Source organism: Berghia stephanieae, chromosome 2 (genome assembly GCF_034508935.2).
Source record: "Berghia stephanieae isolate SIO BIC M18660-M18661 chromosome 2, UCSD_Bste_1.3, whole genome shotgun sequence".
Classification (NCBI taxonomy): Eukaryota; Metazoa; Mollusca; class Gastropoda; order Nudibranchia; family Aeolidiidae; genus Berghia; species Berghia stephanieae.
Window position 1 is genome coordinate 86,726,391 of NC_088361.1, and position 15,825 is coordinate 86,742,215.

At 33.7% G+C, this 15,825-nt stretch overlaps 1 protein-coding gene across 2 annotated transcripts; it reads right to left on the minus strand.

Moving 5' to 3' along the window:
* Positions 1–498: 498 nt before the first annotated feature.
* Positions 499–12,159, minus strand: LOC144965733 (snurportin-1-like). 2 transcript variants are annotated; one of them, XM_078901372.1, is made up of 10 exons: positions 11,917–12,159; positions 11,122–11,283; positions 9,822–9,975; positions 9,391–9,495; positions 8,527–8,617; positions 7,895–7,992; positions 7,374–7,451; positions 6,052–6,129; positions 4,472–4,645; positions 499–3,219 (listed from the first exon to the last, which is right to left on the minus strand). In XM_078901372.1, the coding sequence occupies exons 2-10, from the start codon at positions 11,277–11,279 to the stop codon at positions 2,932–2,934; spliced, it is 1,224 nt and encodes a 407-aa protein (XP_078757498.1). In that variant the 5' UTR covers positions 11,280–11,283; positions 11,917–12,159; the 3' UTR covers positions 499–2,931. The 2 variants fall into 2 exon arrangements, with proteins under 2 accessions (XP_078757498.1, XP_078757499.1); XM_078901373.1 differs by having other exon boundaries at positions 9,861–9,975; positions 11,917–12,143.
* Positions 12,160–15,825: the final 3,666 nt, after the last annotated feature.

Here is a 15,825-nt window from a genome sequence, read left to right on the forward strand (position 1 = left end):
TCAACCAAGGAAATTCTGCAGAAGATATGATATATACAAGGCCTACTCTGTCCAAAACAAACAAATAAACAGAGTGTAGATTCCAGCACAGAAAATTGAAAATGTTTTTCATCCTGCAAAAGTAACTTTTTTTAGGAGAAAAAGAATATAATATTTAGAAAATATAGAAAAAATGTCTGAGGTCGATGGCCTGAGCTTCAAGACGAGATGAGCATAAGTTCGTGTAAATCCTTGGTGTTCAGAATAAGAGTTACTTTACAAGATTCCTTCCTCATTCATTCTTGGAAAGCAAATATGAAGTTAAAAAAAAAAAGGGGGGGGCGATAGCGTGAAAACAACTGTAAGCATTACATACTGGTTTATTGATAAAAAGAGAATAAGTATAAGCAATAACATTTAAAACAAGGGGAAAAAAAAACAAGAAAAAAAATCAACCAAAGGAAAAAAACAAAACAAAACAACAAAAAGACTAATTTACATAAACAAGAAAAGCAATAATCATGTCTTGAAATAGTCATTTTATTCATGTATATACAAATTCATAATAATATATGAAATGATGACAAATATTCGTTATTTGATTGTATAATTAAAAAACAAATTATTATTGAAATATAGCACATATTATAGATAGGCTTCACCAACTTCATACTGTTTGTAAATTGTGGTACTTGATACAAATAATCAATAATACGAACATCAAATAGTTTTAGCATGGGAATAGGTAACAAATTTCAGTTTGAAAGCTTCTTTTTTTTTTCATTGTGCTTTCAGGTCTTTTTCATGGTGCTTTTAGTTCAAATCCGTGCCAACTGAAGTTGGTGCACAAATTAAAGGTTTAGGATTCATAAACGCCTGTATCTCTTGGATAACAACTACATGAAGGAAAGAAATGAGCCCTGATAGGTGGGACAAGGCGAGATATATAAAGCTGGCTTAAGATGGCACTGTGAGTCACACATGCGTTGCATGTTCATGTTTTTAAGGGTTTTATAATATTTGCCTCACATTTAGGCCATTTCAGTACCAATAAAAAGGAAGAAAATGGGATAGCCAAAAAAGTTATAGATTTACAATTGAAAGCAAACGAGAAAAAGTAGGACGAAGGGGAAGGGTTCAAATAGAGAACAGATGTAGATTCCAAGAGCACACTATCACTGTACTTTGTTTGAGATCACCTAAAATTCTCATCCAAACACAAGCACAGGTCTACACTAAGAGGAATGCACTTAAATGTTTACAAATTATTATACATCTAAAAGACAAAAATATTTAAGGGTACATAACAGAGAGATGATTAACAAGGGAATAAAAATGCATCTCACAAAACTATACCTATACATTTGACTTTTTCCCTCCCAGTCAAGGACCCTGGCTTGGGCTAGGACAAAAATCAAGTAATCCCATTCCAAGACATAAACAGAGAGCAATTTCGAAAACAGAAAAAGGGGGGATAGAAGACACAGCAAGCAACCTCCTGCCCATCTTGGGAGCATACAAGTGTTCACTAGTTGGCAAACCTAAGCTAGTCTTTTGTCTCACTTACGTCCCACCTCAGGACTTCGCCTCTGATTAGGACCCAGCAACACCATCCACATGTATATTTTTGTGAACAATTTCCACTTATCTTAGAATCAATTAAAACAAAGATGGTGAGATTGTCAAAGACTAGATCAGCGCTTAAAAGAGATCAGAAGAAGACTTCGGTATCAATCTATATGTAATTAACATAGATCACCTTAAAATCTTACCCAAACAATACCAGTGAGTCTAACCTAAAATCACATCCAAAGGCTTACACAAACATTGGTACCAGACCCCAGCCAAGAACGTAACAATTTCCATCAGACAATCACACAGTCTAAGATTTTTTTTTTTTTTTAAATAAAAATCATCTTCAAAATAAATTTTTAAAACATGTTTACATCTGACTACCCCTTTCTCAGTGAAGGGTTCTAGCTAGGACCTCAGGTGAAACTTATCCCACTCAAAGACACTTGAACTTGAACACCATTCTGCAAAAAACATTTTCAAGTACTCATTTGCACCCCACACTATCAAAGACTGGAATGCTCTTCCCGAATCAAGCAAAGATTATCAAACTAATTCAGTCTAAAAACCCACAATGGCTGCCACATTCAACATCTCTCTCCACCCTCGAATTCAAACACTCGTAATCGAGTCGCTTCTAGTAACATTCAAATTCTGATTACACATCAGACAGCCAGAACAGATATAGCTGGAGGAAAAAATGAATGACCCTTCCAATTAAAGCAGTTCGCCATAAAACAATCTAATAATAACAGTATTATAAGATACTTGGATAGTATATTATTAATATACTACCAAACTATCTTATGATAATCCTTAACATGTGACCCAATGTCTCAATATGATCTTGAGTGATGTCAATGTTGAAAATTGAATTCAGTGCTGATGGTGATAAAAAAAAAAAAAAGGAGAAAAATTTTGAACTATTGCCTTTAACCCCAATTTCTTTTTACTGAAATAGCCCCAACTTTTTGAGCAATTGAGATGATTAACCATCAATTGTATAACTCACTTCTGGAAAGTGGGAAACTGCACCTATCTATTCCAACACACATCAAGTCTCTCACGACCAGTACATTTGATTGAGAGAAATGTGATTTTTAAAAAGAGGGAAATTCCCCCAATAACTCCAAAATCGCGGATTTCCACGGATCCGAGGAAAACCATCAGCACTGTGAATTTGTAGATTAAAAAAATGAAAATGTTAAGCTTATGTGTTTTAAAAATTAGATTAAAAATACTCTTATGAGTTGCATTAACCCATTTCATATTTCTAAACAGTTTAACCTAAATTTCACTTTTAGACATCTGATTCACTCAAACTAAATACCAGTTTGACTAGGTGGGTTAATTATCGTATCTCTAAGACATGAGTAATTATCAAATAGGATTAGAGGGATCTGATACATCTCCATTATTCTCTCCCATTACATCCTCCTCATTGTGCTTTTTAACATCCTCATTTTCTATGTCTAAATGGTTCCCTTCCATTGTCTCTTGTCCTAAATCTTCGCCCTCCTCTCCCTCTCCACCTTCAACATGTTCTTCATCCTCCATTTCCACGTTGTTAAGTTTTCCCTTCTGTACTGGATTGGTCTTTTTCTTTGAGGTTTTCTGATTACTACTTTTGTTTGTCTTTAATTTCCTGTCTTCTCGCATTTTCTCAACCTGAAAAAAAGAGGGGAAAAAAATAATAAACCCAGACTATTTAGGATTATCATTACATTAATAGTTTAAAAAGCAAGGAAATAAAATTGTTTTAAAATAATTTTATTGATAATCAAAGTCTTAATAAGAGTATGGCTGAAATGGACAATATTATTCTAATGCTCTTTGACATAAAACATTGAGTCATATATTAGAAGGTTTTATTAACATTGGTTAACAAATGTTTTGTACAAGTGGATATAGTTAAAAAGCGTGGGTCATCTCATGCATAAGGTCCTAAATATGGTGGTTTAACAAACTTGCAAATTGGACATAATTATTTCAGATTTATATAAACATGTTCAATATAAACAGTCATTCCATCTTTTCATTTAGTTCGGTCAAATTGCTCTGACGGTTTTCTTTGTATTTTTTCCATCTCCAAATTTTGAACAGCTGAAATAAGTTTGCCAAAAATTGTCTTTAATTACCAGCCAAACTGACATTTTTCCCCTTATAAATAATAGCATAAAACAAATATAGCATTTTACTGGTCATACACTTTGTTGAAGTACAACCTCAAACTCTGGACTTCTCTTATAATTCTTTTTTTTTAACATCTTATCATTTGAAACTCAAATGTAAAAAAAAAGGGAAAAAAAGAGGAAGACTGCCATTAGTTCCTAAGGAAAGCAGAAAAAGTATTAATTTTGGAGTAATGACAGAGTTACTTCAGACAACTAATGTTTGTTTTTAAAGGGTTTACTATTCTTGCGACACATTTATGTAATTTCAGTACCAGTAAAAAGGAAGATAGGGAAATAATTCTAGAAAATTTTAGTAAAGATACTCAAAAATAAGTAAGACAAAGAAGACTGGTTCAAATAGAGAACAGATGTAGATATCAAGAGCACAGTAACAGTGTACTTAGTTTGAGATCACCTAAAAGTTTCATCCAGACACCATCACAGGACTCCACTGAGACGAACACAATCAAATGTTTACAGAATATATCCAAAACAGAAAATATAACTGTCAATACATAACAGAGAGATGATTTACAAGGGAAAAAAGTCCTCTCCCAAAACTAATACTAAACATTTGACTGTTTGACTGTTCTCTCTCGGCTACGGACTCCAGCAAGGGGCCAGGACAAAACCAAGCAATCTCATTCCAAGACAACGACAAAGAAAGCAACTTGGAAAACAGATTGAAGGGAATAGAAGACACAGCAAGTGACCTCCTGCCCACCACACCCATTCGTACAACTTACATATCTCATGTGTTCAGCATAATTGGTATAGCCAGCTGGCATACTTTTCATCTGACTGTCCGGGACGGGAATGCCTAGGATCTCTGGCACCATGTAAGGCTTTAGCCAGACCACCAGTGGAGTGCTGCCAAATGTGTAATGAGATCTTTTATGGTAGAAAAGAAGGCCATCAATCTGAAAAAAAAAAGAAAAGAAAATTATTAAATTGCAAAATTACAGAGAACCAGAGTAAGGACAGTAGGACTGAAATAAATAACACATCATTCAATACTTAATTACAAAAACTCATAATGATGAATCTGAATGACCGTAGCATTTCTTTTTTAATCTTTCACTGTTGAAACTGATAAAACTGCTACTTAAGTTGAATGTTTTGAAATAAAAAAAAGAAGTTGAGTCAATATGGTTCAATTGATCAAATGCCCTAATCACATGCAAGTGGGCCAAGCTCAAAACCTGATAGGGGTGTATTTCTTGCTACAAATCAAGCATTAATTTTTTTTATTTTTTTTTAAAATAGACTTGTCTGATAGATTTGGTAGAGATTACTTTTCTAAATACCAGTATCTTGTCATAAAGGGGAAATAATAGTCAACATTTAACATTACAGAAACCTGGAAAAAAACTCAAGCCCTATGGACTTCAATGATCTGAAGAATAACTTTTTCTTATTCATGTTTAAAAAGGGTAGCTTCCTTGGATGTGGCTGAAAATACTGTATAGTAAAAACTCTGAAAAAGAATTAGATCATAGAAAGGAAAAGTTGAATGATAAGAAAGTTAATGAGGCATTTATTGGTAAGTGGCACATGGTCAAGTGACATTAAGCCTGACCAGTGAGCGAATGGATAACAATGAATGCAAAACTATAACCCAAGTATTGTGTCCTGGGGTAAAACATATTATCCTACTTGACTCCAAATGAAGCAACCATGATTCCTTGTCTAAAATCAAATATTCCATAACTATTTCAAAATTCATGGAAGACAACCCTTCATACAAAGGTAAATTTTTTTATCTTAAGTCAACAAAACGACATATAAGGTAAAATTTTATTTTCACTTAAACCTGTAATTTTATATTAATAAAAATTTTCATTAAAATAGAAAGTAATTGTAAAAAGGCTGACTCGAATAATCAACATTTAAAAATGTATTAAACACGCCAATGTAAAAGTAACTCAACTCTAGTTAAGATCAAAATTAATGACACCTGGTCACTTTACAACACATTACATTTGATTCAGTTTTCTTGTGGGTTCCATGGACATCCACATATGTAGTGTCAATCTTTAATAGGAAAACTAATTTGCGACCCATCATCTCAAAATGGTGTTAAGATGGGGTGATTTAATTCATGAATTTTTAATGTAAAGCCAAAAAGTATAAGACAATGATTTTATCCATATATAATCTAATTAAAAGAATGAATATAATCTCTTAAAGTTCCAAAGAACTAAAATGTCACATTTCTGATAACTTTAACTTAAAAGTTCACTATTCGACCTCTGGTCCATTAAAGCATGTTACCAGATTGGGGTGGGGGATCCCATTTTGAAAAACAATTGAATGGCAAACAAACCTCGAATGTTGCTCCTTCAAGAGCACCGATCAATGAAGTCTCCTCACACTGAAAGCTGGGGAGCGGCATAAATTTATACTGGTAGATGGAAGAAAATATTGAAAAATAAAAAATTAAAGAATAATCCATTCATTTCAAAAGCAAAATAAACATGACAAAGGAACATATCTTATTGCCATTAGTATAGTGTTGCAAATTATGCATTCCTCCATCTTAAATTTTTTTTTTTTTTAAATTATGACCTTCCGTCATGACATCATAAGATATCGTCGCCTAGGCATTCCTTGAAGGAATATAGATAATTCATCACAAAAGATGTCTGATGTCAACAGGAATCACCCATGTCCAAAGTAAGCAAATTGGGGGTTAATAATCTTGCCCAAGGAGAAAAACGAAAGTGCCTGAAGTGGGGCTCAAACCCAGTACCTTCTGGGTCACAGTGCAATGCCTTAACCATTCGGCCACTTCACCCCCATCTCCTATTCCACCATCTGGTTAATATTTTTTTTAAAACAACCTTCCACTTAACATAGAACGGTAAATATAATCATTTCCTTTGCCACCTGATCCTAATTCTTTAAACATGGAATGGACATGTATAAGAAGGGGTTGTGGAAAAAAAAATGTTTAAGTGTTTAAGTCTAACTGGTGGCTACTGTCATATGTTACGGAAAAAACCCATTGTGGTAAGTGTGGAGATACAATGCAGCATTGTGAACAGTATTGAACAGAATGGAAACCTTTGAAAGACGATATGAGACAATATGAAAGTACAGAATCCTATTTTCTTTTTTTTTCGAATCATGCTCCACAATATTTGTAAATTGGTTCCTTTATACGTCAAATCAAAATCTTATGTCCTAAAGCGTTGACTGCCTTCTCTTTGGGAGGATTATTATAAGTGATTAGAAGCATTCAAACTTTAAACATTATAGTTGCTTCACAAAACTCAGAAAGGAGAAGAAAAAAGTGAAGTCAATACTGTGAGTGCCCTGTAACAGCATTGGATTCTTTGTGTATTGAGTTGATAGGTTTTTTGTTTTTTTGTATGTTTTCTATTTAAAGCAATTCTTGACTGAAATCTTTATTTTACTAAACATACCATGTGCTAACTAGAACAATTAAATAAATAAAGGAGACAATAAAAAAAATAAAAAAAAAAAAATAAGTCTGAGTCCCATCAAAAAAGGCTCTCATTTCTGACAAAAAGTAAAAGTGTAAAATAACGAAACAAATGAAAAGAGATGGAGAAGACAAATAATTAAAAAGGAGGAGGATGGGGAAAAAAGGAAATAGGAAGAGGGAATAAAAGTTTTACTTACAGGATTGTTTTTTGAAATTTGTTGAAGAGAGGTGAATTCTTTGAATTTCTCATGGAGCCAGAAGAACCTGAACTCTGTCTGCAGGAAAAAAAAAACAAAACAAAAATGAATTATTTTTTTTAAAAAAGGATAAAGGTATAAAAGCGTCAATACTAGCGTCTTTATTTTACAACCAAACGTTCAAAATCCAAATAAACAACAGAAATTCAACATCATACAATGAGAGAGAAAATGAATGAATTCTGTTCAATGATATAATACAGCAAAATTTGTTTTGTCCAACAAATATACACCTTCAACCCGGAAAGCGTATCATTATTGTTTTCCATGTGCTTTTCAATAAGGCATCAACCAACTCACCAGGCTATATATGTATTTCAAAAGTAAATGCATCTATAGTCAATTTCAAATAATCATGAGATTTAAAAGTGTAAAAATATGGTTTTAAACAAGTGTAAAAATATGGTTTTAAACAAGTGTAAAAATATGGAAAGGCATAAGCAATAACTATCAATATTTACTTCAGAATCATAAACTGGGTGGCCATTCCAACACATCAAGTCTAAGACGTAAAATGTTCGAGCTGATTCATCATACAAGCAGTCTAAAATTGTACCATCTGAAAAATATTTTTAAAATTATGACTAAGAAAATAGAAAGAAATAAAATTTAAAAAGGCAAAATTGGTTAAAATAACAAATATATATCTTCAAAGCTTATCATTCCTTGTGCTTTACAATAAGGCATCAGCCTACTCACCAGGCTATATATGCATACCAAAAGTAAATGCACCTATAGTCAATTTATACAGTTATATGAAGGGGTTTTATCTTATTTCTTGTTTGGAAAAGGGTGGGGGGGGGGGGGGGGATGGGAGTTCACATTCAATTGCCGAGACACCTCAGTATACATTTAAAGCACTTGTCAAATTAAAAATGACTGAAGACCACATTTGATGTGACAAGTTTGCAGTCTTCACTTTTATCCAGTAGGTCAATTTAGTGCAATTATCATATTTAGAGTCAAACTGAGCTTTCAAAATAAAATAAAAATTAAGTAAAGAAGAAAAGAAAAAGAAGATTTAAAAAAAAAAAAGATTATGAAAGAAAAAGAAAGAAGAAAATGAGAAAAAATAATATAAGAAAACACTCACGTGAATGAAATGTCTTAAAGTGACCTCCAGGCAAATTACTTGGAAATTTGTTCATACAATATCCACTCTTGGTGTAGACCTGAGTTTTACCCTGTAAAATATTTAGTGTAAACATGAAATTAATTGTCAAAATAAATTTGGTCTCAAAACACCAACCAGTATCATCTTTAGTAATCATCTTTACCATCAATTTCTTTTTTTTTTTTTTTTTTGGTTCCGAGGTCCTTCCTGTTGAAGCAAAGCATTAGCTAAGAATTATGGTCTTCTCTTCATTTTGTTCAACAATTTTTATGGGCTTAGGATTGGTTTAAGGAATTTGAAATTTTTACTAATTATGGCAAGCCTGATTTGTTTTTAATTTTTAAATCATAATTTCTCAACCTATTTATCTAGGTAAAACTGAAAAGAGAGACTTAAGCATCTGTTCTATTAACGAATATGGTAAGATATAACACGAGATTAAGAGTATATCATGTCCCTCCATTTAAAGTAAGTAATTCCGAATAATTAAGTCAATGTTTAACTACGACTCGAGGCCGTCTAACTGTACACTGGCTTGGGTCATATTTGTTTTTATATGCTAGATACACCTTAAAGTGTCAAATAAAATTCTAAAATCATATAATTTGATAATACACATCATATAAAAGTTACTTTGTTGAGGCAGTCTCGCTATGTCAGTACTGTGCACGAATAGGCATGTTGACACTGCCTTTATTAGTTAATCTATTGTAATGAATAGTCTTTATGGCCATGGTCACACACAACTTGATTTTCCTCAGAATATCAAATTGCAGTTGTATAACAAATGCTGTTCGTAAATTTTTCCAATCAGAACTGAAAACAAATGAAATGTAGAAATACCCTGGAGGCTATGACCAGGCAACGCTTAGCTACAGGACACAAGACAGTCAACCATTCTTCTCTAAAATCTTGAGGGACTTCCACCAGCCATTCAGACATCATCAACTATGGATAAAAACAGATAATCAAGAAATTTATATAGACACACATAACACCAGAATAATTAAAGAGATAAAAACAACAAAAATAGGGAGTAAAGGAGGGAGGGAGGGAGGGAGGGAGGGAGGAGGGGGGGAGGGGAGAGAGAGAGAGAGAAAGAGAGAGAGAGAGAGAGAGAGAGAGAGAAAGAGAGAGAGAGAGAGAGAGAGAGAGAGAGAGAGAGAGAGAGAGAGAGAGAGAGAGAGAGAGAGAGAGAGAGAGAGAGAGACGCAGGAGGATAAAGAGGAGAATGAGGAGCAGGAGTAGGAGGATATCTCTTAGAGATCATGTACCTGATCTCTGTAAAATCGTCCCGGTTTTTTCAATTTCACCTGCTGCACATCCATAGACTCTTCCTCTTCTTCATTGTCCTTTGTGTCTTCACCATCGCCTGTCCAATCACCATCAGCCAATTTTCTCACCAAATTCAAATAGTCCAGACGATTACTGTAAATTATTATTTAAATATTTCTTATCATTACATGTGCAAGCCATATCAAGCCAAAATATCCATTAAGTCCCCCCTCCCAGCATAATATCAAATCAAAGAAAAGCAGGACTCAAAAGATATATAAGCTTTAGTCAAAACTATAGTATGACCTATATATAAAAAAAGCCTTACACTAAAAAAAACATGTTAACTTATGTGAATTCTGAATTGAATTAAATTAAATTAAACATCTACATAGCGCAATATCCACCAAACATGCTCAAAATGCTTTACAAGGGGACAAGACATGACGCATGTAAGGCAATATTACAGTCTTTTTCTTCAGAGACAACGCTGTTAATGGCTAGGTACTCATTTTATGATGAGAGAATGCGAGTTAAGAGCCTTTTCCAATGATTAAACTATGCGCCTCTCAGAGCAGGACTTATTTTTGTTTGTTTGTTGCTTTATCTCTCTTCCAACACAATTGAGGTTATATGAGAGACCGCTGAAACAAAAAAACAAGCAATCTAACAAAAATAGTACAAATGTAAATCAAAATCATAACCTAAAGATATCATAAGCTAAATTATAAATAATCAAGAACAAACAGGCAGAAGATTTACAGAAAAAAAAATATCCCCTGTCAAAAATACAATCACAAACCAAAGAAGCAGGATAGGCTAGTAAAGAGAAGAAGAAACGACATCACTATCGGATCGTACACCCATGCGAACATCATAGGTATATGATTCAAGGGTGATGCTCCCATCCAACCACCCGCGAGCAGGACTTAGACTATATAGCAATAACAGTGCTATAATCAACAAAACTATATCACCAGAAAGTCAATATTCCATGCATACAAAAAAAGAGCATCGAAAAGAAGTAATAATAAAACAATTCTGTGAGGATTTTCATTTTTTGAGCTAAATTTGAGATCATATTTTACTGTTTTTTGGTGTAAATCCTGAGAAGTGATAAGTTCGACCCATGAAAAATGCAGAGCTGCTAAGCAAAGTTGAAAGTTCATTCAATCTACTGAGGAGTAAGCAGAGCTGCGGTAAATGAGGCTCGATATATATTTACCCCACTGTAAAAAATGCCATTACAAATAAACATAATATCGTAATCAATATAAGATCATTTCTTGAAATAAGAACCTTTTCTGTACTTCCAGTAATCGCTTTCTGCGTGATTCTTGATCACTGTTGGATCTCTTTTGCTTGAACTGGGAGAATCTTGGGTGAGGACATGCTGTGCTGTTTGGCTCCTTTGTAACATGAAAACTTCCTTCTAATGATTTCACCAGATCGTCCATGGTGCTGAGAAAGAATTAAAATAGTAATTTTTAAAATCAAAATTGTAACCCCTCACCTCAAAACGGTATCATGTCGAGATTATTAATATGCTGAAATTGAAATTTATAGCCAGATCAGACTTTCATTCAGTTTTTATGCTTTATTGAGGAGAATGAATATATGACAGTTTAAGGTGCCAATAACAATAATTCAAATTTTAACATTAATTTTGGCTTTAGAATCTGGTACATCCCGACATAATACCAAGGACATCCTCACTTTGAGTTTATATCTCTCCTTCCCCTTTAGTTTCCTTCTTGTGGGGCAAGTAGCTCATATCATATCAAAATAAAAATATTGTGAGTCTGGTTTGTGGCCAAACGCAATAATTGCAAAATCTGTCACCACTTTATTTCATTTCCTTGGGTTAGACTTAGACACATACATATATTTTCAATCCAAAGCAAAACATTGCCCATTACATGTTTTTAAAAATCCCAGAGAGAGAGAGAGAGAGAGAGAGAGAGAGAGAGAGAGAGAGAGAGAGAGAGAGAGAGAGAGAGAGAGAGAGAGAGAGATGGGTTGGTCCTGGTTAGGAAGCTAAGTATTGGTAACCCCGGCGCAGCTCTCTCTAGTAGAATTGGAAACTCAACTCACCTACAAAAGTCGCTCCCTCTAAACCAATATATTTTAGAGATCAATTATGTCATCAAGTTGAGAGGCTAAATGTTTATCCCATTATCGCGGTATCATATAAAACGCCGTTTTTATCCCTCTCCGTTGAGAGTGAAGTTGATATTAAAATTTAAAAGTAAAGACAAAGTAAAGAACGTTGAAAATACGGTTACATCTCTCCCTCTTCGGAAATTTCTACTTTCACTTTTGAAGAAGGAAGTGTCCGGGGAGATAATGATTGTGGTCATTATTCTTTCGCCAAAAATCATACGTCAATGCCAAAGTGTACGTAGTACGTAATATAATATGTAAGTCTGACATCTGAACCCACTTAGTTTAACATTGTTGTAATGGACAATATTTTGCGTCATATTTTGAGATTCCCATTACAACAATGAGCCCGTAAGGAATCAGGTTATCAGACCTGCAAAAAGTGCACGTCGGTCGATGTCAAAATGGGTCAATTTGACAAGGGAAACCACAGCATCTATTTTTTTTTTCTTCGTTTTTTTTCCCCACAGCCTTCTACCTCCTTATGCTAATTTGTACCCAGAGTATCCTTAACCTAATTAATTAACAATTAAAGAAAATAATTATCAATCAAATTTAAAGGATAGCCGATGATGATGATGATGATGATGATGATGATGATGATGATGATGATGACGATGACGATGATGATGATGATTATTTTATTATTTTATTATTATTATTATTATTATTATTATTATTATTATTATCATTATTATTATTATTATTATTATTATTATTATTATTATTATTATTATTATTATTATTATTATTATTATTATTATCATTATTATTATTATTATTGTTGTTGTTGTTTATTATTATTATTATTATTATTATTATTATTATTATTATTATTATTATTATTATTATTATTATTATTATTATTATTATTATTATTATTATTATTATTATTATTATTATTATTATTATCATTATTATTATTATCATTATTACGATGATGATAATGATTGATTGATTGATAAAAATGATCATAATAACTTTATCGTTGGTGATAATGATGATCTGAATCTGAACCTTCCTTAATGCTCACCTTCCCTCATGAAGATTTTGACATGAACAATAACATCAAGATGAAGATTCAGCAGTGATCTAGAAATTATGTAAATAAATCTAAAGTGGGTGCAGATGTTAATGTGCTCGTCCCATTTTAAGTCTGATTGTACTGTCATTCCTAAACATTTGGCTGATGTTATGTGCTCTAAGGTGTGGTTTAGTATCTTGTAAATTGCATGTGATACGAGATTTCTTCCTGGAGATGAAAATGACGTTCCATTTCTCTGGATGAAACTCCATGCGGTGTCTCTGTTCCCAAGCCGCCAGTTTCTCAAGGTCGTGTTGCAGATGTGCTCCGTCTTCTTGTGATTTTATTATCAAGTAGGCAATAGTGTCATCTGCAAAAAGGCGAACTTTAGATTCAAGCGCATCTGCCAGGTCGCTAATATAAAAAAGAAAGAGAGCGGGACCAAGGACTGAGCCTTGAGGAACACCAGATTCAACTGAGACAGACTTGGATGATTCACGGTCATTAATCACTGATTGGGTACGGCCTTTCAGGAAGTTGTCAATCCATCTGTTGATTTTTCCATTTATCCCATATTGTCGAAGCTTGTGGCATAACATATTGTGGTCAACTTTGTAAAAGGGCCTTGGAGAAGTCCATTATAAGTATATCAGTTTCTTGGCCCTTCTCGAGAGACTTTGAAACGTCATCAATAAAGCTGATTAAGTGTGCTTCACATGAGCGACTGGACCTAAAACCATGTTGGAGTTCATATAGAATATCATACCTATCTGCGTATTTCATTATCTGGCTGACAATGATGAGCTCAATAAGCTTGCTTGAGATACAAGTGAGAGACTGGGCGGTAATTTGAAGGAATCGTTCTCTGTCCTTTTTCATAAATGGGAGCTACATTGTCTGTTCTCCAATTCTCCGGGACGTCACCAGTGTCGAGTGATCTCTGAAAAATCAAACGGAGGCAGGGTGCTGCGCAGTCTGCAAGCTCTTTCAAAACTCTTGATTGGATGTTGTCTGGTCCACTAACCTTTGTGGGATCCAAGCGTTGAATAAGTTTCGCAATGCCCTCTTCCGTAACATTAATTTATGTCTTCTATCACAGTCTGGTTTTCATTGACGTTAACTGTTTTCTGCAATTTATTTGAGGGTTAAAGGTTGCTTTTTAGAAAAGACAGAGTGAAATTGGGCATTTTGGGCTGTTGCTTTGTCAAAAAATGTGGTAAGGAGCTTTCCATTGTTATTGATTGAGGCTATCCCACTCCTGTCCATCTTGTATGTGTAATGTAAGACCAGATTTTTTTTTTCAGAAAACGGGTTTCCATTCTCATGGTTAAACATGTCCTCCACATAGTCCCAATGTTTTTGACGTAACTCCTTTTGTATAAGGTGTTTCAGAACAGTGTATTTCTCTTTGTAACTGCGATCGTTCGTCTTTTTATACCTTTTATAACACCGGTCAAGCTGGTTTATCATCTTTCTTATTGACTTCGTGATCCATGTTAGGCTATTTTTTATTCTACCAGTTTTATGTGGTATATTATTACTGATTCCTCTCTCTAGAATACGTTTGAATTTTTGCCAAGGTTCTTCAGTGCTATGCTAAGTGTTGGCATGTTTAAAAGCTCTTTAGCTGTTTCAGTAATTTCATTTCTCAGACCTTCCCAGTTTGCTTTTCTACAGAGAGGGATTTTTCTCTGTTTCTGTATATTCTTTTTCGGGTACATGTCAACCTCAATTACAACTACATTATGGTCTAAGACTGAGTGAGTGTTTGGGATGACACATTGATGATGATGATGATGATAATGATGATGTCGTTGACGTTAGTGATAATGCTGTCATGGCAGTTTTGTTTTTGTTTTTTTTTTCATCGCTTGAAGCCGCAAACAATCGCTGATTTGCATTGAGGCCGCAAAATTTGCAATTTTTTGCAATTTTTCGAGATTTTGCAAACAAAACAAAAAAATAAACAAAAAAATATTTAGTAGGACCAGTGATGACAATCTGGGATTTTAGGATTTTTTCATAAATGTTCCGTTGTTTTTGTCATGTCTAACATTTTCCGCTAAGTGGTAGTTACAAAACCAATATACCTTCTATCATTTTTTGACACCTCTGCCCAGTTGCATGAATTTTGGTGACACTCCTTTAGTTATGACATTAGTCTAGACACACTGGCGCCAAATGTCAAAAGTAGCACAAGACACATGGTGGCCATGGATGAGAAGATGATCGAAAGGGAAGGGGATGGAGCAAATGGGTGTAAATATTTGTGCACTTTTTAGCTTTGACGATTTTATAAGTTTTATAAGCGTGTCTTTTTTTGTTTGTTTGTTCTGAATTTGTTAATAGAATTCATTACAACTTGTGTCTAATTACAAAACAATTTAAAAAAAATTAAAAATCAATTCATCAATTCTCTCTCTTTCATATCCATATGACTCTCTCAGCCAACCTTCTACCTTCATATCTGTCATCTGCATTTTTTGCCAAATTGGGACCTACAATTTGCCAAAATTTGCCCAAAAAACCCCCAAAATTTGCCAAGAAATTTGCCAAAAAGACCAAAATTTGCCCAAAAATTTGCCGAGGAGAACTAAGCGTTTCAGTAAAAATTAACACGCGATACAGAAAAAAATATATATAAAAGACAATTTATTACATTTAAGGAGGCTACATTTTCATTTATTAATTAAGTGATTAGCGTTGTTACAAAGATTTTAAAGGATCATTATCCGTAGAGAGTAGCTTCCCTTGGTTTGGGCCCAGGCAAACCTGCAACATTTCTCAAGTTTCGTTTTTTTTTTTTTTTTCGTTAT